Below are 26303 nucleotides of genomic sequence, written 5' to 3'. Positions count from 1 at the left end.
TACCCAAACCTTTTGGTTGCTGTACAGAAGATGTCCCCTGAACTGGCCTAGATGTCTCCTGCCTTAAGGACTCTGAACACCAGCCGTACAACCGGGATCTTCGAAGGGGCTGCAGGAGGCTGGGAGCCAAGTGGATTTCCCACCTATACCCTGTAGGAGATATTCAGCCTGCTGCCTGTGGAGCGTGGCCTTTTTTTGAGATACTTGCTGCACAGAAGGATATTTAGGCACCTGTTTTAAGAGAGATTATTGGGCCAGGAGATAAGCAAGGGCTGTTATTGGCTGTAAGGTCAGTGCTTGTTCATTTTATTGACTTCGGGTTAAATCCTGTTCATCCTCCTCAGGCAATTACTCCCCCTGAAACCAGTATGACTGCCAGCACAAATAAAGCAGTTGGATTTTGGCCCCTTTTAGAAGACAACGATCATAAATCTGGCTGCCAGCACAAATCCAGGTGCTAAAAACAGGGCTTTTCCTGGGGGAAAAAACACAGTAAAGATCTGTGGCATAGAGCTAGCGAAATGGATGGGCAGAAAAGAAAAGGAAATTCAACTTCATTTAACTCTAATACTTATCATTACGGTAGATGTTCAACTGGGCATCAGTAAAACATGTGTTCTCAGCTTTGCCATTGCTTCCCTCTCTGACCTTGGTGATGATCCTTGAACACCCTATCCCTCTCAACGCTGCGGTTAAGTACAATTGTATGTGGCTTTGAGATCCAGAGACAAGGTACACCAGTGAGTGCAAGCTATTGTAAGGATGTTTAAAGAAGTGGATGATGGTAACCAAACATCTTGGTGAGAAGCTATGAAAACAGTACAGTAAGTAACATGACTAGGGAAGAAGGGGTTTTTTTCCCTTTTTTTCACCTCCAGTTTCTTTTCCTTTTCCTTTTTTGAACAATGTGTCAATCTTGCTCTATGGATGCAGCATGAGAGTTATGTGTGCAGAAAGTGTCTGAAATCATTTTGTTTCTAGTTTTCTTTCATACATTCAGTAATATAAATAACCAAAGAGGATATTGCTTAACCCATAAAACAAAGTGACATCATAATTTATTAATACAGAAGACACAGTTCATTGCTGTTAAATGCCATAAAGAGCTGGAAATAGAGTAGTTTCTCAGAAGGCATTGCCAATATGTCAAAGGAAAGATTTCCTTGATGCTATCTCAGCATGCGTAAGATCCTCCCCAAGTACTTCAACATTTTGGTTATTCCCTCCTGAACCGCTCTGCAGCATTCAAAGGCAGCTTTGCTGGTGATTTCCCCAACATCTGACACCTTCTTCCCACCTGCCCCGCTCCTGTCATTTGCTCAAATTGACTCCTCTATAGGAAGGAAAATAAAAAAATACGTAGCCAAATGGTGGGGACAGAGCTGGCTGGCCCATTTATGCTGCTCCCGTTGATGTTGGTGGGGCAGCAGCACAAGCCCACGTGTCCTCACAGCGTGCCTGTGACAGTGGGGACATGGAGCTGCACGCACAGAGGAGGGGTTTCAGTGCTCTGCTGGACCCAATGCAGCTCCAGGCTCGTAGGAGGGCAATACATTAGGCTGTACGCACTCAGGCCCCAGGCCAGCAAAGCATTTAAGCACCTGCTTACCTCTAAGCTTTTGAGTAATTCCTCTGGCATGAGCTAAGCTGTCATCACGGCAGCCTCCCACTTCCCACGGTCTTCCCTTGCGAGGACGCGTGCACCGCAGCCTGGCTGAGCACACAGCTGCTCGCATCACCTCCAGCGCGGGACTGCTCACTACCCACCTCTTCTTGCTCCCTCCTGTTCGCAGCCCTTGTATTCGCCATCTAACTCTGCAGACCCCAGTCCTGCTGGCACCTCCGTGGACTAGCCCCCAGGGAGCCCCACCAGCATCCAAGAGGCTCTGCCAAGGCTCCCAGCACTGGCTTCAGCTGCAGAACAATTTTACAGTGTTCCAGGGAAAAAAACACACACTTCTGTTGGTGTGCTGTCCCCAAGCACCAGTGTGAGCCAACATATGGACAAAGTGTAGTGACCACATGTCCACAATAAGACATCCCCCTCTCTTTTAGATAACGTAAACAATCTTCCTGGGATGGATAACTTGCAGCCCTGGAAACTTGCTCAGCAGATCTTCAGCTCCATGCACTACCAATACCTGAACAGAAGCACCAGTCCTCATCGTCGGTCCCTGTCTGCCTCATCATAAAACATGCCTAGCTGTGCTTTTGCAACTTTTGGGGAGAGACAGGATTCCTTTTGCCTCCCCAGGATATTAATTTGAATTTTTATTTGTGTTAATTTCATACTTTCCATACACGTAGTCAACTCCCTCCCACTGAAATGCACCTATTTAATCTGATTCAGCCAGCGTGTGAAACGTGCCCGTTGTGTGCACGGTGCTGTGTGGGTTCACTGAGTTAGGCTCTGCGTGCTGGTAATCCCCAGGGGAGTCACAGCGTGATGAGCTCCTACCTGCCTGCTCACTGCGCACGCAGACAGATACAGGCACTTGATAGCACCTGGCTCCCTGGCGAGACAGATTTCCCTCCTGTTCATCAGCTGGCAATGCAGACTTTGTGCATGCTTCTGCCTGTCCAGCTCCTCCACACACACTCACACACACGTGTGTGCTCACACGTAGGTCACCGTGGCAGCACGCATGCTCCCCGCGCGTGCACAGCCAACTCCCGTGCAGAGCCGGCGCCTGCACGTTGGCAGTTCGCTACCCCCCTTGAATCCCCCTCTTCTCTGGGCTATATGTGGCATTTCGAAGCTCTGACAATCTGCTCGAAATGTTTTCCATATTTGTTCAGCCTCCTTGATTCAAATACCAGGAACAACTCAGCCAGCACAAAGCGAAGCTTTGGGGGGCAAAAAAACTCACACCCCCATCAGTGCATGCACACACACACACGCACGTGGAAACCTAAAGTTCATCGGCATGGGAAAGAAGAAGGAGAAGAAACCCCAGCACAGCACGTCCCTGAATAACCAGAGCCAGACAGGGAAGGCACCCGAAGGGGAGAAAAGCACCGACTCAAGCAAGACGCAGGAGTCCGCAATGAAGAAGAAGCAGCAGAAGAAAACCAAGGGGGATCCCAAAACTGGCCAGGAGGAGGAATCCCACACTTGTTGGGGCTGCCGTTTCCCGCTGCTGTTTGCTTTGTTGCAGCTGGCATTAGGCACCTCTGTAGCAGTGCTGGGCTTCCTTATGGCAGGCATCAGTTCTTCTCTGCTAGTCAGAGACACTCCATATTGGGCTGGGATAATTGTAAGCATAAAGTCTGTTTCTCCATTAAGTGCCTTTGCCAACATTAATGCAAGCTGCATGACGCTCCACTTTAGACTAACCAACTGCATGCACAACACCATTTGAGTTATGCTAACTATAAATATTCCTGGGATTAAATGTCTGGGTATACTTTCCCAAGGAAACTGCTCCTGCAGAATAACACAATCTTTCACCTTCTTCCCTGAAATACCCAGCAGACCTTAAATAAAATACAGGGTTGCTGTTCACTAGATGTATGTATGAGCTTGTGCTTTGCAGTGAACTCCTGCCTGGTGATGCTGAAAAAAAATATGTTGATTACTCACGCTGCCTTCCCTCTTTCCCCACTAAACCGTAACAATCAGGTTTTGGAAGTGAGAGCATAACTCTATAACTCTCAACTTCTAGCCGGGTGCGTTGGTAATAGCAAGAGGAGAGAAACGGCTGTCTTTGGAGCTTCTTCTCTGTGCTGTGTTGAAGAACCGCTGTGATTTAACCCCTTTCCTGCCCTCTGCTCCCCGACTTCTCCCCCGCCGGAGGGAGAGACTGCACATGGCTGTGGGGAGGGGGATGGTGCTGGCGGGTGGGTAACGTGGCAGGGAAAGGGAGCCTGTCCCGTGGCCCGCCGGCGGCTCCTGCCAAGTCACGCGCGCCGTTTCGAGTGACACGCCAGCCTCGCCGCACGGGCTGGCGGGGACCGGGCAAAGGGCAGGGTCCTGCCAGGCGTAAAGAGGAGGCATCACCGGTGGGGAAGCCCAGGCTGGTTCCCAGCACTGGCTGCCCCTGCAGAGATGTGGGGAGGAAGTGTGGGGGGGGTCTTGGTGGCATGCACAGTGTGGCCCTGCTTGGCCACGTGCTCAGGGACATGCAGTTTGCCTGTGCAGAGACAGGGTTGGTGGTTATGAGCCTGGGATGCGCCATGGATGCAATTTAGTATGCAGGGCTTTTTTTCCCTACGCAGCAGGCTTCAGGAAAATATATACGGATGTGTTAGCGCTGTTTTGGGTGTTGTTATACCATAAGAACTCCCAGCAAATGAATTCGTGTTTAGGTACTTGAAGAAAAGATTTCTGAACAGCTGTGGGAGCATCTCCCATAAATGTTATCGCCAGTTGAAGGATTGTCTGAACACCTGAATTGTGTGGGGTTTGCTGTACTAATCCTGCTGGGTGACCCTCCGAAGAGTGCAAAGAGCAGGACCTGAGCTCCCAAAGGAAGAGCTCCTCTTACTCACCCCACTCTTCTTGTTTCTCTTCCAACCAAAGACGTATCGAATAGTTTAGCAGTGTTTCGCAGGGCGAGAGCCTGCCCTTGCTCAGGAGAACTTCCTCCTGGGGTTTTTGCTGTTACAAGCCAGGGGGGAGTATGGATGATAAAATAGCAGCATGTGACATTTTCACTCCTTCTGTTTATTTGGGGATCCTGGATGTCAGATTATTTCTTCTCCAGACAGCACTTGCAGTATCCGAGGTTTGAAATAGCTTTTTCGCTAGAAAAAGTTGCCACTCAGAGGCTGGGGAAAGAGTGAGCTGGACTGAACTAGAGTACAGCCAGGGATGTGAGAAAAGCCATGAAAGCAGTCCCTGGCCCATGTGCATGTCATCAGCATCCACCCGAGACATCCGTATACACCTGATCTCCTTTGGGGAGGCCTGAAACCCCACCAAAGTCACTACTTTCTGAAGACCAAGCTCTAACCCCTCTCAGTTTTAGCAGCAGCCACCAGCAGTAGTGACATTTAGATGCCCATACGAGGCAAAGCTTGGTCGCTTTCAGAGTTCCCCCTTAAAAAACAGGCAAAACTTGCCATGTGTGTTCCTGAGCTAATCCCCAACTGAAAGTAAAACTCAGCTCTCAGCCATGGTGGTCATGTTTTGCACCCACTGGCCAGCCAGGATAACCCCTTGGGGAAAGCATCTCCTGGGACTGTGCTGGCTGTGGGGGTCAGGGCTTCATTTTGCTTCATGTTACAGGATGCCCTGGCTATCGGGAAGGCCAGTGCACCTTGTGGGCTGCAAGTAGGGTCCCGTGGGGAGGGGTTACTCTACCTACAGTTTGAGTCAGATGGTGACTCTTGTGTTGGGGACTCTGGTGCAATGTTGAGCCACCAGCATGTTCAAGTGTGGTTTGATTCCTCCCTGGCTCCAAATGGCTTTTGGTGCCCCTCTGCTTGCCCTCAGGGTGATGGCAGGGACAGTGTGCTGGGGGCATGTGGCCAGGGAGGCTCCTGGGAAACCACACTGCACCCTCATCCCAAAGCAGAAGGGAAAGAGGGGTCTGACACCAGCAGAGAGGGTGGTAAAAGGGAAACTGGTGCTAAAAAGGAGAGGTTGAGATGGTGGTGCAGCCCCAGAACCTCCTGGCAAGAGAGCACATGTGGAGCACTGGCCATGGCTGATGCACCATGGGAGTAATGCAAAACGTATATCTGAGGGGCAAAATGCAGGAAGTATGACATGATGCTGCATTTACTTTGTTCCTGTGCTGTGATGTCTCCGTGGAGGTACTTGGTGCCCACTGGGACCTCAGATGGAGATGGCCAGGAGCTACTGAGCTGGAATTTCTGGGTATGCGGGTCACAGGGTGCTGCTGGTGAGCTGTGGCGGGGACCATGCTGAGGACAAGCCTCTGGAGAGCTGGGGGGAAACTGGTCCATGAAGGAGGACCCTTGGCTAGGACATCCTACGTGTGGCTAGATGTCCTATGGGCTGGCTCTTGGGCTGCTGTGGGAGTCTGCAGAGAGGGCATATAGGTCAGGGATGGATGACCCACATGCTGCTCAAGAACAAACCTTGTGGCAGAAAGTGACTTCCTGAAACTCATTTATTCGCACAGAAATGAGCAACAGAACAGAAAGATGTGGTGTAAAATACCAGAGCATATTTGTTTTAGTAGCATCCCACTCAAGTGCTCTTTTAAAGGACTTGATTAGTATTCAGAATCAAGAACTTAAAAAATCTATTATCAAGACCTTTTTAGCAACATTAGAGCTAATGGGGGAAGCTCATTCCGAGTGTTACTCCTTTGGAATTACACCAGGTCTGGATTTGACCCCATGGCTGTTAATGCATGATGACAGAAAAATGAAGGGAAATTGCTAATGTGTTAAATAGACCCTGACTGATTGAAAGATTTTTTTTCTTCTTCTTTATTAGTGGCAAAATGGTGACACTGTTCCTCGCTGAAAATCAAGTGCTTTAATGCATTACCATGAATGAAAAGGAACTTATTTAGAGAAGCAGCTAGAGTAAAATGCTACCAAGGAAAACCATGCAAGGCAGTCTGAATTAAACCAGTTCAAAACCTGACCGCCTTGGTTTGTGAGGACAGCGCAGGCCAGGGATTGGGTTCCCCATCCTGTGGAATAAATGTGGCCAGTGATCTGCTGACGGAGAGCGGAGGAGGTCCCCGACAGTGCAGGGGTTCCCCCCAAGGGGTGCCTGGCACTGGTCCTTCCCTCCTGCAGCTCCTGCAGAAGGAAATGATACAGCTTGCGTTGCATCAGAAGCCTTTCACCACGAAACTCGGTTAAAACCTACTAATTTGAAATGCATTTCGTCCGAAATCCGTGGGGTGTTAGTCAGAAACCAAAGGAAAGGTTTATGGACAGAAACCACGGAGCCTACGTGATTTACCACTTCTGCTTCAGCTTCAACAGCCTACTCCCTGTAAAAAGCCTCTGCTGCATTGCTAGGGACAGGCAAATAAATGCCATTAAAAACAGTGAGGGTGGCATTTGTTTCACCTCCCTGTAGCCATTTACAGTGAAACTGTCCAGGTCTGAAGCAGTTGCTCCTGTGACAGTGAGACCTGTCCTGAGCACCCAAAACCACAGGCTTGAAGGAGCTTGGACAAACTTTTCACAAATCCATACAGGAGTGCAGGGCTTTATTTATTTTTTTTTCCGTGTCTTGCTGCGTAGTTTTGGGCAAGTTACTTAACCTTGCTAAGACTTTGTTATTTCCCTTGTAAAGTGGGGTTAATAATGGCTATCTGTCACCCCTTGCTTTGAGATCCTTGGATGAAAAGCGTTGCAGAAGCAGTAGATATTAATGGTATCCTTTTCATTCTTTTTTCATTAGCTTGTGGCCTTTTGACATTCAGAAGAAGAAACAGTGTGTTTCTCCTTGAAAAGTCCGCTCTTAGATTATACCCACTGTGATCAAAAGTAGAGAGCACCAGAGTTTTCACAGGCAAGCTCCCTTTCAGCCCCATTTTTCAGACTCAGGCAGTTAAGAAAGTTACAGAAATGTTCATCAGAAATTATTATCTAGAATGTTTATTATTTCTGTCAGAAAGTTATTTAAAATCCATATATAAGTATGGGTATACATAAAATTGAGATTTTTAAAAACATTTTTTTAAAAATCTGTTTCTCAAGCAGCTCAAGGCAGGAGCCGTGACTCCAGCTGTCATTTATTTTATTGCAAAAAGTGTCTCAAAAGATCTGCCATGGGCTGAGCCCCCCCCACCCAGGAGCTCTGACACTTCTCCCTGCTCCGGCCCTTCAGGGACACATCTCCCCAGGTGTTTCCCCAGGCCAGAGGGTCCCTGAGCTTTACCCAGGGGGTAGCCACAGCTCATTGCTTTTTGGCATCAGCGTTCAAGCATTGGCTTCTCTGCCCTGGTGGAGTGAGGCTGATGCAGGGCTTTGTGGTGCAAAAGGCAGGCAGACTTCTAGCTGAAAAAGCAATTTAATTATTCTTCATTTAGCTGGTGTTAGAAATGTTTATGTCTCTTTAAGTTTTTATACTTTTTTTAAAAGAACCTTTTAAAAAAAATTAAGCCAAAACCTTCACCAACGCAAACAAATTCTTTGCTTTGCGCATCTCACAGACAAGGATAGGTGAGACGAATGAAGATCCCACGATGGCTGGCAAACCCAGCTGTGGAGGACAGTTTGCAGGTGATGAGGGGCGAGAGAGAATGCGTTGTGTGGCAGCATCAGGGAACAGTGCAAGGCAACCTGGGCTGGCAGAGGAGTTTGGATGGCTTTTATGCTTCAAAGATCTTTTGATCCTTAGCACATTATGGGTAGCGAACAGCCAGGACTACCTCCCAACGCTGCGTATCCTTATCAGATGCTGATAATTGAGATGTTTGTTTAATTGATGTACTTCTGCATGAGAGTCTGACTCAGACGGTGGGTCCTGCCACTGACACAGCACGTGCTCGTGGGCTGGTAAACCTGAGTGCCAAAATCAATAGCGCTGCCTGTAACAGGCACTGCTGACCCAGCCTCTGCCCCTTGAGGTTGTCAGGGTTCGTGTCGTTTTGGGGTTGGGAGGGCAGGAAGGTGGTGTGACAAACTCCCTGCACCCAGCACCCTCTTTGGCTGGTACAGCTCTTGGCAAAGTCACTCTGGCATCCCCAGTTCCCAGGGAAGCAGCAAGGCCCCTAAAATTAAGCTGAACCTTTGAAATGCTAGAAGATGGCAACAGGGAGAGGCCAGGGATTGGGATTTTCATCCTGAAAATGGGTACAATGATGGTGATATGAGAAACTTTGAGAATGTTGTTGTGAGATGGATGCTGAAAGGATGAAGCATTGTATACAGGTGTCTGGGGAAAAATGGATGGTACCATGCTATAAAGCGATATAAGTTAGAAATTGGGGTTAAATGTATCTGGATGATTATCTGGGATTGGTTAGACCTGTGCTCCTCTGGACCAGAAGGGATTTGCTGTGCCTGTAGCTGTTCCTATAATGGTGGCTGGTGGGTGGTTTCCCTGGCTCAGAGTAAAAAAAAGCAATTCAAGGGCCACGTTGTCTCTTACAATTTCCCCACAGATGAGGCTCTGTAGATGTTTCCACCTATAAGCCTTTCTGCAGATGGTCTCTCACATGATAAAATTAGGCAAACCTGTATGGGTGAACCCCTGTCAGCCTCCTTGCCTTTCTCTTTCCAGATCCTCTCACCTGCTGGATGTAACATTTTTCCATGAGGGCTGATGCTCTGGCTGGACAGTGGTGGCCCTGCCAAACATCAGACAACCGCTTTATGCATGAGGCAACATTTTATCTTCCTAGAGAGGGTCAATAATTGGGAAGCATCCCCAGCTAGAGCGAGAGGCAACTGATCCCCTTCCATATTGATAGGGGGGATGACTGACTGTTTAAAAAACCCTGAAATGTGTTTTCTTTTAAAGCCTGAAAGGAGAGAGACACTTTCTTGTTAGCCCCGGCCCCTTGCTGGTTTTTTTTGTTGTTGCTTTTGACACTTTTTCCTGCAGCAATTGTGGAGGTGGCTTTCAGTCAGGCTTTACCTCCTATACAGCCTTGCTGGGTTTTTAACTTTTACTTGTTATTAGGGAAACCAACTTCAATTTTAAATAAAAGGTGACACTTAAAAACTGGTGCCATCAAAGCAGCTAATGGAAATTATAGTCAGGCAGGCATCCATTTTTTATACAAGCTAGCTTCAATTAGCCATGGGCAAACATCAAGAGGTTTGAGGGAGGACTGCCTTCAAGAAGAGCCTCCAAGTTTAGGTATTTAATTTAACCTTCTCCAAAGTATGTGAAACTCTGAATGGTATGCAACGAGGTACGCTGCATGAAATATGCTGCGGTGAGGTTTCCAGTACTTGTTTTTAGCCATATATATATGTAGCACCAGACCTGTATTCTTCAGAGCCCTCTGCCATTAAATCTCATCATTTTCTAAGAGCAACTATGCATTGATGCCTGATTAACTGAAATCCATACTTTTATTTTGATCGGGTAGAGAGTGGAAAACTTTGATGGGAAAAAATGTTGAAATGTTCTGAAAAAAGGGTTTGAGAAGGTAGCTGCACACCAGAGGTCTGTGCGATACCTGGTCAAGTGCTGATCTAATTCTGGACACCTCTGTGGTTTAGGTCCCTGGTCTAGCTACAGCCTCAAGGGGAAGGAGAGAGGAAATCAGAGTTCCTGGCTGGATTATGTTTGTGCAAAAAAGCCTAGGTAAGATTTGGAGAGGGAGATTGTTCAAACAGGTTTCCTCAGCCTAGGTAACCTTATGACTATAGAGATGATGGCTTTCCATAGCTTCATAGTCATGGGCACATCTCAAACCGCAAGTCATGTTCATGTAGCACTCTTAGCCATGATACACTTCTCACATTCCAAATCATTGCTGCCTCTGGGACCTTCTAATCCTGTTTTTTTGTTCCCTCAGGCGTTTGATCGCCCAGCACCATATTTCTGACTTAACAGCAGTAATGGACTGCTGCTGCAGCTCCTGGTTTTGTAAGTGATGGCAGCCTTGGCAGTGCTTTGCCAAGGGCATTAAATCTCACCATAGCACAAGTGAGCATTTTCACTGCTGAGCAACTGACCTAAACAGCAAAAATCGTTACAGAAAAATATGGTTTCATTTGATTATGAATGTTCTTGCAGGGTTTTGATTACTTTACAGAATTTAAAAGAAAGTTGTGTGTCTGTCACGGTGTGTTATTGCATGGTTTGAAGGGACCTGTAGTAAAGACATCATTATTTTATTCTGTAGGTGGAGCAGGGAGGGTCAGTTATCATGGGGTTTTATGGCTCTTAAGAGAATGATTTCCTAGATGATGATGGCCTTTGCCTGCAACCACAATATACATGTTTATCATTATTATTACAGCTATTATTTCTGGAAGTAATTTATATGCAACTAGACTGTCCTTAAATCTAACGAGAAATCTATAAGCGGAAAAACCATTAAGGTGCAATACCTCTGTGTGGCAGACTGGCTTCTTTCACACGTGGTAGTTAGACCTAGGCTGACCCGCAGCTGATGAAAGCTAGCAGTGAAAGCTGCCTGTAGCACCCGCTTTCATTGCCATTTCCTCAAACCTCATAAAGCGAATGAACATCAGTGTCACTGTCTGCAGCAGCCTGTACAGATGTCTGGCAATAGAGGTGATCCTGCTTCATAATGGCAAAGCCAACAGGAACATTTTCTTTCTTGCATCAAAGCCTGTGTCCAGTGAGATTGTTAAATTGTGGATAACATGGCTTCTCCAAAGGTGTAGAGGGGGGCTAAGCCTTGCCGTTTCTGATAAGGTGGGTGAGCCTTCAAGCCAAGTATTGCCTCTAAGGGTAAGCCAGAGACTTCAGAGATAGCTACAAGAGATAATTTCTTTACCCTTGTAACAAACAGAAAGATCCGTGGTATCTTGAAGTGAGCAACTATGAAATAACTTGTCCATAATGGAAATTTCTTCCCAATTCTGTTAATAGGAGTTTTTCCCATGAAGTTTGAGAGTTTACATTCTTATTAAAAAGGAAGAGTCCACCGGTGGGTCTCAGCAATGCTGTGTGGCATTGCACTGGCTATGTTTGAGAGGTATTGTCCTCCGATGTGTTTGTTTTCTGCCCCTAAAGGTTGTTGCAGGAGGTTCTTGCTAACAAGCCCCCATATAAAGAGCAGATGAGCTATACTATGTCTTTGTGAGTGTTTGCAGCACTTGTGTTGTGGTGTGGCATAGATCCAAGATGCTCCTTTGAACCAGGTTTTTGCCTTCTTCCTTCATGTCTTGGTGAATGTTTCCAGCTCTCTCCCTTTACCAGCCTTATGTGCCAGTGTTTCCAAGATGCTCTGGGTAGGAAGCGCTTTGTTCAAGAAAACCACCTATTCTATAGCAACACTTGGGCTGAAATTGTAGCAATAACAAAGGAAAAAACAGTTTCACAAATATACAAGGGAGAGATGCAGACAGATTAGAGCAATCTGTGCTTTTGAAATCTGTTGAAATAAAGCAAACCACTTTAATATGTCAGTGTGCAAATATAATGAATGCAAACAACAGTGGAAATTTGTGCCCTACGTGTTCTTATTTCCCCCAATTCCATACATTACATAACCATCTTCATCACTACCATGGGGTGTCCTTGTACCGCTCGTACACCTTGTGCCTAGTCCTTGCAGGACCAGATGCAAGTGAGCCACAGGGAGGTGAGGATGGGAAGAGCGGCTCCCTTGCCCTGAGCCTCGTGGTCCTCACTGGGTGGCAATGTCTGTGGGCTTTGTCCAAACACCCTTCTGCATTGCCACCTCTGTGTGTTCCTGTCAGAGGTGACGAGCCTGTTTTTCTCACCCGTGACACTTTTCAGAAGTGTAATATGTTTAGCGCAAGGGACAGGGTTGGCTAGTGCAGGAGGATGCTGGCACGGCGCTGGGCAGCGTGTCAGCCTGCCATGCTTCGGTGGCAGCTGGAGCTCTTCAGCACAGCGAGATCAGCTAACGTAAAGCTGGTGATGAGGGATTTTGGGTATACAAAGCTTGAGATTGATCTTCTTCTTTACTGCTTGAGTTCTGGTTTTAAGATGATCAAGATATGTAAAGTCATGCGCCTTGCGAGTGCTTAATGTGCGTTGCGATACGGTTGCAGTCTCACTGTTGAACCATCTATTTTGCAGCAGCATGTGAGGCTCCAAGCTGTGAGAAACGCCCGGTTGTGCTAGCCTGTGTGTACGTACAGGGAGAGGTGGTCTGCCAAAGGCCTGAAGAGCCAAGGACTGCATGCTAGATCTCTGTGGGTTCAGGGATCCTCCCAGGCAAATCAGCTGGGCCCCACTCCTAAATGCGGTTGGGATCAGGTCCAGTTCCTGCTGAAATCTATAGGATCTTAATTATAGGTTCTTAATTCATTTCTCACGACAACAGGCTCTAGCCCTCTTTGGGGTGAGGGCAGCCCACAAAATGTCTACTCCTATTTTGATTGTCGTTTAAAAAAAATTAATTCTTCAGTCACTTTTCAGCCCTGAGGTGTTCCTGCCCAATGGAAGGAACATCTACTGCTTCCCACTAAAAAGAAATAGTATTGAAACTTTTCTAGAGCATAAACTTTTTCAACCAGCCCTAGAAAACAGCTGTTTTCCCTGGATTGTGAACTGGGGGCTTTCAGAGAGTATGCCTTAACCGAAATTAAATCTGTACTCTTCCTCAATACATCTGTATCACATTCGGGTCTTTTTCTAGACAGTACTGTTCTAAATTTAAATTCTTTCCTTGGATACCCTTTCACGTCACTACCTATTCAGCAAAGGGTGTGTTAGTTTATCTGGAAAATTTTGAAATATAGGATCTTGAAATAAACTTGAGCTGAAATTTACTCAGCATAGAAATGTATATTTCTAGATTTCCAGGTAACAGTTACAAGAGCTGATCTAATTAACTGCTATTCTGCAGCTCTATTTCATTTGTATAACAAATGCATATCGATTGGTGGCAAGCAAGTGCTAAAGCAAGTTCAATTGCCTTTTACGTTGTGTGCTTAGTCAATAAGGCATAGGAAACGTATGCTTCACGTTGGGATACTGACATGGCTATCGAAGCACTGGGACAGAGGATTACCTAATGCTACTTAGCAATCAGCATCAACAGCATCCATAACGTGCCTGCTGTAATGCAGCTGTCTTAGTCACTTAGCGGGTCCTAATGAATATTTACCAGAGGATTTTTGTAGTTATTCTATTACACTTCACAGGTATAATTCAAAACTGATCTATTAATAATGTATAAAAGAAGCATAAATCTGTTTTCTGTATAAATGTTCCACACCAGTTTGCTCCAATGAGTGAATTTACCTTCAAAGAACCAAAATGTAAAACATATATGGGTCATAATTCTTAGCAACATTATTTTTTACCTTCGCTTACAAAAATACACATCTCTGGTTAAAAAAAAAAGTTGGTATTTGTTATAAAAGAAATACATAAGCCTTGTGAAATATCCTAGCCAAGACTTGCTGGAATCCCAACCCAGTGTAATCTTTTATAAATACCTCACTACAAATGTGCCTCTTCAAGTATCCCTGAGTATATTATTTAAATCCCAGAGGAACTTTAGAAAGTGCGTGCAGGAATGGAAATCCTTTTAAACGATAGTCTTTTGTATGGGAATCTTTCTGAAGAGAGAGGTCTGATCCTGCCGCATTGAAAGCCGGCAGGGTTTTTGCAGAAGTTGTGCGAGGCACTTGATGGTAGAGAGAATATTTCGCCATTGGTATCTGGCTCTGCCCGCGGACGTGAATGCAGCTCTGTTGGATTTCTGTGGGAAAATGGGAACAGGAATGGGAGAGTGGGCACAGTCCCATGATGTCTAACCTGGAGGCAAATCTGGCCCTCGGTTCATGCAAGTGTAAATGCCCACTAGTGTAGCTGAAGCAAAGCAAATTTGATTTATTGCTCATAACAAGATCCTTCAGCACAAGATCCTGAAAATACGTAGGTCTAGCTTTGATGTGAGCAGCCCTTTTGATTTCACATGAATTTAGGGATGCAATGTTAAGCAAGTGTATTTAAGCATTTTTTTTTTAGTTCTTGCTGCAAGTTCTTTCCTTCAGCCACTGCTGCCACTGGGGGAGTTTATCATTTGGATATTACTAGAGATATGATCTCCTTAAGATTTAAGTTTTATGGGCATGTTAATTGAATTAAAAGATTAATATACAGTGCAAGGGACCAAGGACATAGGCGATTAATCCTGAGAAATAAAACATGTTTGAGTCACATAGAAACACTATAGGGAAAAAACCCCCAGCACTGAAGGACCTTTGACAAGAAAGGTTGTTTTTTCCTCTGACAACCCTGTCAGCTATGGCTGTCAACAATAAAAAGAAGAAAACAAATAAATTGGAGGCCGTGTGTAAGTAAGTCATAGGACTAGAATAAATACACATGACATGGAAAGGAGTAAATAATACTGACACTTTCTTTAGAAATGTTCTCAGGCAATAGTTCCTATTCTTGTCATACTGAAATTACATGAAATAAAACTTTATGGGGAAAAGCGTTATTAATCACACAGGTTCCTGAGGGACATGACGATCCGCATGTTGAGAGGCGCTCTTCCTTTACCGGGCTGCTCTCCAGTCCCTTACACCAACAATGCAGGTATAAAGAAAAGTTTAATATTTTATTTATCAGATCATAAAAGAAATGTGTTTAAGCATTGCTGCCTAAAAGGACAGTTATGCATTTTTTCACTGCAGGTCAAGCAGTTCCCCATGGAGCTGGAAATCTGGATGTGAACAGCACTGCCATAGTGTGCAGCGAGCAGGTGGGGACAGGGCAATGAAGGAGCCCCGCACTCCTGCAGGCATCTCGATGGCGTAGTTCCACCGTTGAGCAAAGGCAACTCACACCTGAGTCTGTCCTAAAAAAAACCCCAAAGTAAAATGAAGGGGGAAAAAAATGCAGATTCTTGCTGTAGTCACTGGCAATTTAATAGCTATCATTTATAATCAGAATGCTCCTAGCAAGGAGGCCAAGGCTTGTTTGCGGCCCCATGTGAAGACAAGCCATAGCACCTCTGAAATTGTGCTGGCTGACCTTGGCTAAGGTGCCCTCTGAGGCTCATCACACCTGGGCCTTTTTTAAAAAAGCATGATATGAAGTGGCATTTAAAAACACGTGCATGCCATCAACTCACCTGTTTTTCCAAGGCAATCCAAACACGCATGGATTCCTCCAAGAGTTCCTCCACCAACAACGCCCTTTCCCTCTGTGGGCACAGTCAGGACTCCTCTCATTCCCTGATCCAGCCCTGGCACAGGGATCCCTCATTGGGAGCCTGGGCACCAGGCTCCTCTTGTCCAGGCATAGGGGAAGCTGCCGAAAAGCAGCAGTCCAGCTGCAGAGCTGTAGCTCCTGTGGCCTCCTGTGAGGTCTGCTCACTGGTCCTCCAAAAACGTGGGAGAGGAAGGCACTTGACTGGAGTGCTTAGCACCATGGGGGGGACCCAGAAAACACTGCTTAAAAAGGGAAATCATATTTATTGGGCTGGCTCTTCAGAGCAGGATCTTCCCTCCTTACATGGCTGGAAAATGCCTACCGGTGACTATCTGCTCCTGCAAATAAATCTCAATCTTCAGAATTAATAAAAAAGACAGCTAAATGAATAAGAAAGTGCATAAATACTTTTCCATTACTGTTAACCATCAGCAATTACTGCCACAGGGCTAAAATGCAGTCTCGGATTGTAGGGGAGATGTCTTCTTTGGTAAGGTGTCCACTCTCAGAGAGGTTGAAAGCGCTGCTTCTTATGCAGCGGCAGCTATGGTTACTGATTTACAACCTGTACTAGTGACATAAAAACCCTGTCAGTATCCAGTGGTAGGTAGGCTGGTGCTTTTTGGGCCTGCAAGCCCAACTTTATAAGCCTTCTGCTCCTTTTTGACGGTTAGTTACATGGACAAAAACTTGAAACACATCCTGGAGGCTACTGCTGGGCTGTGTCTTTGTAGGTCACATTCAAAAAGTCCCTCAGAGTAAGTTTTTTGTGCCCCGGTGTCTGTAAAGTGAAGGTTAAAGCTCTTGCCTCCTCACAAGCACATCCACACATACAAGGCTCTTACACATATGGCTGTAGCTCCTACCCAAATGACTTACCTTACTGCTCCTGGAGTTAGAGTCCTGCTAACACAGAATGGTGTTTTGGCTTGAAAAAATGTTATTTTTGTGGTTTTTTTTAACTTTGACACATTTTAAATCTCTTCCCTTGCAGGTCTGTGTGGTGTCCTTAGTGGGATTTGTTATGCTGTGTATTTCGTACCAACCTGATGAGAAGACGTGTGTGCAGTTCACAGTAAAGGTACCTTGACTTTTTTAAAATTTCTTTTTCCTCTCACGTCATTAAATACAATCAGAAAAGTTGATACTGGGTATATTTTTAAGACCACATGCAAAGAAGTGAAAATGCACCTGAAATGCAAGAACGGTTTTCTGGTATTTTCCAGGCAGTTAAGGAAGAAACTGCAGCCTATAAATAAATAACAAATACTTGGAAACAGAGCAAGATACCTTTTTATTTGCCATATTTTAAGAATATCAAAGAGATTCAGATCAACAAAGCTGGAATAATTTGGAAAGTGTTCGGTGAAAGATTGGAGGTTACTGATTAAGTAGAGACATTCATAGACAGCTGGGTAAGAAGTAGCGTGGGATAAAATGGGTCCGCTTAAATCTAGTTTTAATTTTTAATGTGGTCTAAGAAGCATCTCAGCATCTTCCCAGCAGTTTTGCTCCTCACCATGAAATGAGAAACAGCACGGGCACAGGCAAATTAAAAAGGATGGCTGGAAACCTCCACCTGCCTGCCTCCACGGTCAGGGAGAGGGAGGCTGTACCTGAGCACTGGCAGCTGTGTCTCAGCACACGGTGCTTTGTGTCAGGGTCGGGTATTAGCGAACATGGGAAAGTGCTGGGATAAGCATTGTTCATGAAGCAAATTCCCATCTGAGCATTGCAAGAGAGGTGCAGAAACCATGCACCATGCCCCACCTTTGGTCCCCAAAACTGTGCTTCGTTGTCACTGGTAAGTGACTAGAAAAGAAAGGCTGAAAACACTTGTTCCAGATGGGATGTTTTTAACACCATTTTTCTGGGCCCTTTTTCCCTATTATTGTAATTTTCAGGGCTCTTAATATTTTGCAGACACATAATAACCAAGAAAAATACCAATGCAAGCAACACAAAATAACAGTGATTATTAATTGAGAAAGGCAGAAGGAAATCAAATGCAAGGAGCAGCTTTTCAAAACCTGGCATTCACCCTCCCTCAGAAATTAGACCCTGGTGTGTCTTTCGTGCCTCTCTCAAGCTTCTCCCATACTTACATAAAGAAAGGGAGAAGAACAATAGTTTCTGCCCTTAGATTGCCTTTACATTCTCACCCCGTCACCTTTACACCCGCAAGTAAGCGTTATGGCTGCCCGGGGAGCTGCTGGGCTGGGCGGGAGCTGCCACGCCAGGCTTTTTATTGCTTGCCCTGCAGCATTAAATTGAACTTGGCATCCAAGCAGGAAGGGAGTCATCCCTCATGGTGGGAACGGCATGTCAGGCTGAGCAGCTCAGATGTCTCGGCCACCCTTAGCAACACCACCCACCCTGGCAGTGAGGAACGTGAGCCATTGCTCCTGCAAGAAAATAAATGTTTTTAAAGTGCTCCCCAGGCGACATAAAATGGGTTATTCCTCATAACCTGGCAGAATTAGAGATAAAGTCTCCATTGAAAGACTTCTGGTTCGGTCAATAGCCCATGGACTGTTGCCTACCCAAAGCACCCTCCTCCCCAGAATCCACCTTCCCGGCGTTCCCTATTGCAGCATGCCACAAAACTTGATCATTCCCAGGCTGTTCACCTCTCCTGTTCCATGTCCCCACCAGGAACCATTATCCCACAGTGCCTCCCATCCTTGTTGCCCGTCCAGATGGAACAGCTTCTTGCTGCAGGGCACACATCTGTTTTAAACAAAGCAGGAGCTCAGAGTCTCCTCCAGGGCTTTGATCACACAGGACTCATCTAAATCCTCAGTATCACTTGTCAGATCTTCAAGTGTCAATTAAAGTCTGTCTCTGAACAAAAAAATGAACATTAGTTATTCAGTGACAAGGCTGAGGATGCAAAATTACAATCACGAGACAAAGCCGAGCAACTTGGGTCATTCTCTCCTCCTTGGAGGTCTGATGCTTCGTCCAGCGCTGCGATTGGGTTCAGCCCTATCTGCCCCCACTGTTCTCCAGGGGAATTGCTCCCCAGCCCAGGTCCTGCCCTCACGCTGGTGGCTGGTGCCCACTGAGGCTGCCAAGCATCATCCTACAAGAATATCTTGTCCGGGCTTCTCTGGGGTGCAGTAAGCACCCCGTGATCCCTTGCATAACCCAAGGCTCACTTTGGGAGGAGGACCACACACACACAGGCCTGGGGGATTTTAGTCAACCCCCGAGGTGACCCTGTGACCACTGCAAGTGACTCCCTCAGGGTGGGAAACAGGAGGAGACCCGTGCAGTCCTCTCTGCCTTCCTCCCTCTCCACAGCTGCTTCTTTCATTTTCATGCTTGCATGACATCTGGATCCTGTTAAAAAAGGAGGTGTTAGAACTGCTTTCGTCAGAAGTCCCTTCCCGAGACTACCGCAGGTATCCACAGCACCCTGTGCGTCCATGAGAAAGGGAGATCACCACCCAAAGGGAGGGTGGCTTTGCCCTTCAGGGGGACAACGGCAAGTCCCAGGTTGAATTTCTGCCCCTGCTCCATCCCTGCATCTGCGGGAGGCATGCTCTGCAGTACAGCAAAGCAGCATGCCTAAGCTGCTACGTGCGTATGTAAAAGGGGATATCCTCTACCTTGGCCAAAAGGAAAAAAAAAGACCACATAGGAAAATTTTGAGATCTCCTGTGGACTTCTTGGGCTATCTGCTGATATCTGACAGATCACTTACTGTGGTCCTCATTATGGCATCTCCCACGGCGGCATGACACCCTCTACTCCTGCCCACCCAGCCCCAGCAGCCCACACTGTGACACATGCCATGGTTCCTGTTCCCTGCATGGGCTCACGCCTGAGCCACCACCACCTTCAAAAGGGGTCCCCTGGATCCAGGTCTGTAAACCCTTCTGGTTTCACCACTGATAACAATGAGAAGCCTTTTCCATGAGGAACCCGATCTATCTTCGATTATTTATTTTCTTTTTGGCACAGAGCAAAACTATTGCCAGTAAATATTGCTAAAATGTTTCTTTTTCCTATGAGGAACCCAAAGGAGGATGAGCTGCCATGCTCTCACCTTATCATATGCTGTCTCTCTCTGCTTCCGTTTTCTCCTTCTATTTAAACAGCAATCACAGTGCCTATTTGAGACTGCTAAAAGGCAGTTTTCCAGTGGCGAGTTGTGGTTCCTGGGCAGAGCTCACTAGGCAGTTGTATTTGTGATGTTGAAGTTGCCTCCAGGTCTGGCATGTGATTAATCTGCTGATGGGATCTCAGCACTCACTGTCTTGTGTTTCCTCACAGGCAGTATTTGCATTTGCCTCACCTTTGATATTTGGAAGTGTGTTCATTTTCAGTGTCTCAAAGAAAGATTCCTCTGCAAACATCTTGTGAGAATAATAAGCTTTTTGGAAATTGCCCTATGTCCCCACGCATCCCTGATCACCTCTGAGGATTGCTGTAAGAGCTGCCCATGGTTTTGGTGTGTTTCAAAGGGATTCTGGGATTTCCTTCCCTTTAAGTACACAACAGGCAAATTCTTGCTTACTGTACCTGGAGTGTAGTAGTTTAGGCTGTGGATTTCATGCTATTTTGTACTGACTTTGGATAGAAATTGGCAGCTAAGTAAAATACCTGCCAGGGAGAATCAGGCACATCATGTAGTCTTGGCTTAATATCTCATTTATTAGGGAGGCCTGATCCTGTCTCCTACTGCTCTGAATCCAGGGACTTCCAGCCAGTCTGCTAGGACTTCTGCATCACAGAAAAACTTTGGTCCCTCAGAGAAAAGGAATGGTCATCAATGTTTGTCCATTTTCCCCATCAATCACACTTGCACCATCTTTTAATGCCACGGGCCTACAAATTCCCACATCTTTGTTTGGAGGGAGTCCATCAGTCAGTAGTGCTCCCTTCTGTGTGCTTTATACGAGGAGGTGTCCCCATTTTCCAACTTCACCTTTCCCATGGACCTTTACCTTGAAAGCTGCAGGGGTAAAGTAATTGCATTTAATAAGAGCCACCCTCATTTTGAAGCTGCCCTTGGTTTAAGGCTGCAGGGGAAGTTATTACATTTAATAGTAGCCAAGTCTTGGAAACTAAGACCTTGCTGTAAGAATTGGATGATTTGGGGGAGAAAATGTATATAGGGCTTTAAGATCTGCAATAAACCCAAATATTTTTTTCAAGCTGACAACTGAATAGGAAGATTGATTCACGCTGTAGATTATAAGACAAATATACCAGGAGCATGAATTTTATGAAGACATACATACTTGGAGTTTCAAGGTCATAAAAAATGCTTTCATATTGATAGTTTTCTTGCTGTATTAAGGTTAAGAGAGAGAGAGAAGCTGCTGTTTAAAACAACAGATTCCCAACCATGCCATGTGTCTGACAGATCAGACGCCAAGAAAAAGAAATGTTTTTACAGTGCTGAACAGAACCAAAAATGTTATTTTGGCTAAACACAGAATATGATTTTAATATTCATTCACACCTATTTTGTATGCAGCACAGCGACTGCCAGTTCCAGCTATCAAAAGCAAGGGAAGTCCATATGCTCTGGTATCCAAAGGTCTCAAGTGCAACCCGGAGTGACAAAAGCTCTGAATCACTGCTGGTTTCCATGCATTTGTGGAGGTGGACCCTGCATAGCTACCTTTGACAAAAGCCACCCTATTTTAAAACTGCCACTGGTGTAAGGAGTAGTGGGGTGACAAGCAGACCCTTGTCCTTCTCATGCCATAGCACTGGGAAATGAAAGGTGCTCGCTGTTCTTTCATGCCTTTGAAAGACTTCTCCTCCATGTTGATGGGGCAAGTTTTGGAAGGAGATTGAGCACAACATGCACTTTCTCATGGAGCTTTGCATTCCCGCTCCACAGTAGGACCTGGGAAGCAAGCAGGCTGGCTGCATTTGCAGGGCCACAAGCGGGAGACCAGCCACCCCACTGCCTGATTTGCAAGTATAAATCAGATTTGTTTTGGCATGCAAACCAAGAGCCGGGAATAACACATGAGCAAAGTTTCAAAAACACCTACTTAGCACAGCCTGGGATGAGATGTTAGCCCAAGCCTCAGTCTGCTCAGCTCTGCTTCAAGGCAACTGCACCAATTTATGTCAGCTGATGACTATAGGTCTAGCCAATGCAGGTACAATGGTAGAGGAAGATGTTCCCTCCCTCTCTATAAAGCTTCTGGCTGTATAGAGACACAGATTTCTTGGTGCTCTCATCAGGTCTCAAAATTGAAAAGCAATACTCATATAAAATATGCAAGGCAGAATTACTAGTTCTTGAGATGACCTGCTGAACTTTGCATCACCAGGGAGTTATAGCTGTCTTGCAATTTTTGAAGCACGGAATGTCCAGATAGTACATTGAATGCATGCGTTCTCTGTGAAGTACATGTGCATGCATTTGTTCCGTGTTCCTCATTCTCTGTATATCTGGAAAAAGAGTGGGGTTTTTTCTTATTTTTTCTTCTTTTTTTTTTTTGCTTTCTTTCAGCTGACTTATTTTCTCCTGAGTGCCGTAGGTCTGGTTGCCTGTGTTTTGGCAGTGGCTTTTGCTGCACACCATTATTTGCAGATGACAAAATTTACCTGCGATACCATCCTCGAGTCCTGCCAGTGCAAACTGGACACTGCAGACCCCCTCGGTAGGACCTTCATCTACCAGGACGCAGCTGACTGTGGCAGCCTCACCAGCATGCTCAACCTGTACTTACTTCTGCAGATGGTTCTCAATCTGATCGCAGCCCTGGTGTGCCTATCGGCGTGCTTTGTGATGTGGAAACACAGATACCAGGTCTTCTATGTGGGCGTTCGGTTCTACCCTTTAACTGCTACTGAAGGCCAACAACAGAAAGTATAGGGTCTGGGCTGGCGGGGGGTTGTAGCCAGGGAATGGAAAATGTCAGCATACTGCCACCATAGACACCATGGATGGATGAGTGTTTATAAGGTTTTTGACAAGGAAAAACATTCCCACAGCTTTAATGAATATATTTTTCAATCATTTTATGAGCATTTCATATGGCTGCTCTTGCAAAAGGTCTCTTGTGAGATTATGTAGACATCACAAAGTCCTAAAGATGCAGCTGTACAAATACTCACCAAAGAGGATCTTTAATAGCCATAGACAAAATGAGAGCTTAAAAAATCGTTGGGAACTCATCTGCAGGGCTACAGCCATTAAGAAATAGGGTCCATTTCCCTCGCTGGTAGCTACCTGTTCTTGCTTTCAGAGAACCTATACCCATTTCTACCAGATAAGGATCTGGTCCAAACTGCTTAATTATAATTATGCTGATCACGCTTAGGGAATATATTGTCTCTCAGATGCTCTGGGTATAATCCATGCTAACCTGATGGGGATTTACCATATGCAAAAGTAATAAGGGAGGTCAAAACCTTTTCAAATGCAGGTTGAGACCAACAGCAAAGTGAATATATTGATGACTGCCATATAAATATACATAAGGCTTTTCAGAGTGACTAATGATATAGGTTGCCTAATGCAATTACTAATAAACAACAATGTGAGTGGGTTGACTGATGTGATTTGGTGGGCCCTGCTTGAGGCCCCAGACAGATTTCTGAAGTATGAGTGCTTCGCACTTTGTGAGAAAAGATGAATTTAAGAAATCTTGAGTTGCACTCCTAAAGTGGAAGACCCTAAATCACTAGTCATGTTGAAAACTATGTTGACATTGCTGTAATTGCAGGCTCCCAAACCCGGCGTCTAGCCAGTTCCACCAATTATACTCCAAGCACAAAAGGCCAAATGCATTTTTGGTGTAACTCCTCTGAAGACAATCAGCCTTACACACCAGCAGTGGAGTTGGGCCAACAGCCCTGAAAGATATATCCCTGCAACAATGAATGTTTTTAAAATGGGGTGGAAGGGAGGGAAGCAAGAGACTGCCAGTCTTCCAAAGACATCATTTATAATGGTGAGGGCAAAGGAATAACGATTTCTTAATAAGCAGCATAGAATAATACACCACGTTCAAATAGTGCTTTTTCACCCTGAAAGTGTGGCTCTAGAAGTGCTTTATGTCTTATTAGCCTTATACCAAAACAAGTATGTCGGTTTGTCCCTCGAACTGTCATTTCCCTGTTACACAGCATGGACTTCTAAATTTAAGAGCAATTCTGAATCGGCAGCATCTTGCATTGCTTGCTGATATGTATCTGTGCAAGGGCGAGGCAGCTGGTGCTCACACCCTGCCATGGCTAGGGATTTCCCGATCCCGGCCAGACCAAGGGTGTCTCTGAGGGGGTGGAACAATCACATGCCAGAAAAACTGTGCCATAATCATCAGCAAGGAGGAAGCAAATAAAATTACTCTAAGGCTTCAAAGAAGCAAAAACTTTCTGTTTCTGCAGCAAATATAGTCACCAGGAAGTTAAAAACCCTGCCTGGCAAAAAGCTAGTTGTCTAAGTAGCTCTAGTCCTACCCAAAAACTGTCTTCCATATGGTGATCACATATCAACCCAGGGCTAGACCAATGTACATGCAGGGTCAGAAGATCACAGCATAGTTAAGTTTCCTGTGGTCCACCTAGAGCACTGCTTGGTGTACGTTCTTGAGTTTTTGTCATGGAAAGTTCTTCTAGAGTAGACGTAGTGTCACCAAGGTACTCTCTGCCAAGCTGCAAAGTGAGGAGCTTCAGAAAAGTAAGGGTTTTGAGACCAGCTTCCAAAAGGCCTTTTTTATGCACCTAAAAATATCAGTCACTAGTAAGTGTGGCTGCAGGGTACGTTTGCAACGGTGCCTGTTTGCTTGCCTACGTGTCACCACCCGTCTGAAGCCCTAAGCCTGGCTCCCAGGCATGCTTGGAGCAAGCTGAGACAGCAGTGGAGTGTGCAGGCGAGTTGGTGATATAAGACCTGGCCGCTAGCATCATCGGAGCCGTCTGTGCGGTGGAGGGAACCAGCCTGTCTCCCCTGACTCTGGCAGACTATGCTGCAAGCTGCTCTCCGGTGCCAGGGCCAGCCTCCTGTATGAGGTGGATACATAGGAGTTCCTCTCACCTGCTGCTTGTACTCAGATGTTGGTTTGTCCCCCATCCCTCGCACAACTCCAGATGTGCTCTCCATGGAAGTGTAGTGCTGAGGATATACCTTCCTCCCATCTACATGACCCTTGCTGCGCCTGCTTCTCCCTCCGGCCAGAAATACGGGCTCTTCTCTCTGCAAAGAGCATAAGAAGCAGGAAAGGGATTGAGGGGAGGCTGTATGACAGCTGAGCTTTGGGGCTTCCTCCTGCCCTCACCACCAGGTGCTCTGCCCTGACGGCTGGCGAAGCAAGAGGAAGGCTCTGCTGACAGAGCAGGGTGTGCTTCCCACCCTGCCCTTACCCCAGTGTCCTTGTTCAGAAGATAACTTGGTCTGCAGCACTCTAGCTTGGGCTGTGCTGTGTGCAGGCTGGCAGCAGCGAGCTGTTGTGGGAGACGGCTGGCCAGCCCGGTCCGAGCGGCATTTCCACCAGAGCCAGGCTTTTGTCTCCTTAATCCTTTGACCTCCATCTCACCCACATGTTTTCACTCCCTGTCTCCCATCACCTCGCAGGCACTGGGCTACCGGAGGCCAGCCCCTGTTAGATAGGGCTGGGCTCGCGTTGCCTGGCCTCTGCCTACTCACCCCTGGGCTTAAATTTGCTGGGACTCCTCCAGAGCACAAAAGACATGGCAGTGATGATCACAGAGTTGCTGCAAATGCCTTCAGCGCGGCGACAGGGAAGAGAAGGGAGATCTGGATAAGAGAACCTGCTCTGCTTAGCAAATTGTGCACCTCCATAACTGCTCACCCTCTGCTTCCAGCCACCACCGCTGAGTTCGGGTCACTAATCAGCGCATTGCAGCTTAACCCTTTGCTCTGGAAGAAAGCAATATTCTTCATATATTCTGTTGGTGTTTTAATGCTTAATGAATAAAAATGGGGCACTTTTATCTAGCAAAAATTAACTTCTGTATTTCCTCTTTATGTATCTCAAGAGCGTAAAATCAAAACAGGAGAGATGGGGAAATGGACACGGTAGTGTTTGGAACTGGTTTCTCCCTCGGTATGGTTTTACAACATGTATTTTTTGCTTGGATCAAGAATTTGGGGAAGTACTAAGTAAAGAATTTTCACCTACCACGCATATTCAGACAGCTTTGAGCCTTTTCCTGGTGTCAGAGCCTACATGGACTGCACCAGGAGAAAGACTGGGACTAAAAGGCTCGGAAAGGCCAGAGGTGTTGAAGAAAAAGCCATTTTTTTTTTTAAGTCCTGGAAATTTATTCTCTGGGTGAATTCTGCAGAAAGGGGTAGGATTAAACCGCTATGGACACACAGAATTTGTGAAGGGCTCAATGTAATTTACTCTCACAAACCCAGGTGTGATTCTCATTTGCACCCTGGCCACTTTACACTGTTTTCGCAGTGTAAAGGGGTTGTAAAGATGGCATCAATCATTTTTACACTTACTTTATGGCCATTTTACACAGCTAAAAGGGCCCTTTGTGTAAATGAGAACTCAAGCCCTAGAGAATTTAATAGAGAGGAGATCATATCTATAGACTGCGCTAGACCCTCTAA

General features: G+C 46.0%; 1 protein-coding gene across 1 annotated transcript; it reads left to right on the top strand.

The window, feature by feature from the left end:
- The first annotated feature begins 2782 nt into the window (after positions 1-2782).
- On the top strand, positions 2783-25687 carry SSPN (sarcospan). The gene is made up of 3 exons (XM_068401690.1): positions 2783-3257; positions 16731-16817; positions 22224-25687. Exons 1-3 carry the CDS (start codon positions 2928-2930, stop codon positions 22587-22589), a joined length of 783 nt encoding a protein of 260 aa, XP_068257791.1. The 5' UTR covers positions 2783-2927; the 3' UTR covers positions 22590-25687.
- Positions 25688-26303: the final 616 nt, after the last annotated feature.

The sequence above is a fragment of the Nyctibius grandis genome, chromosome 5, assembly GCF_013368605.1.
Source record: "Nyctibius grandis isolate bNycGra1 chromosome 5, bNycGra1.pri, whole genome shotgun sequence".
Taxonomy (NCBI): Eukaryota; Metazoa; Chordata; class Aves; order Nyctibiiformes; family Nyctibiidae; genus Nyctibius; species Nyctibius grandis.
This window is presented reverse-complemented; position numbering and strand designations above follow the sequence as displayed.

Bases quoted from the DNA above. Each gene is read 5' to 3' on its own strand.
- SSPN (XM_068401690.1), top strand. From the start codon at position 2,928: ATGGGAAAGAAGAAGGAGAAGAAACCCCAGCACAGCACGTCCCTGAAT. The intron at 3,258-16,730 runs GTAAGCATAAAG...CTTCCCTTGCAG, and splicing joins CATATTGGGCTGGGATAATT to GTCTGTGTGGTGTCCTTAGT. The intron at 16,818-22,223 runs GTACCTTGACTT...GCTTTCTTTCAG, and splicing joins GTGTGCAGTTCACAGTAAAG to CTGACTTATTTTCTCCTGAG.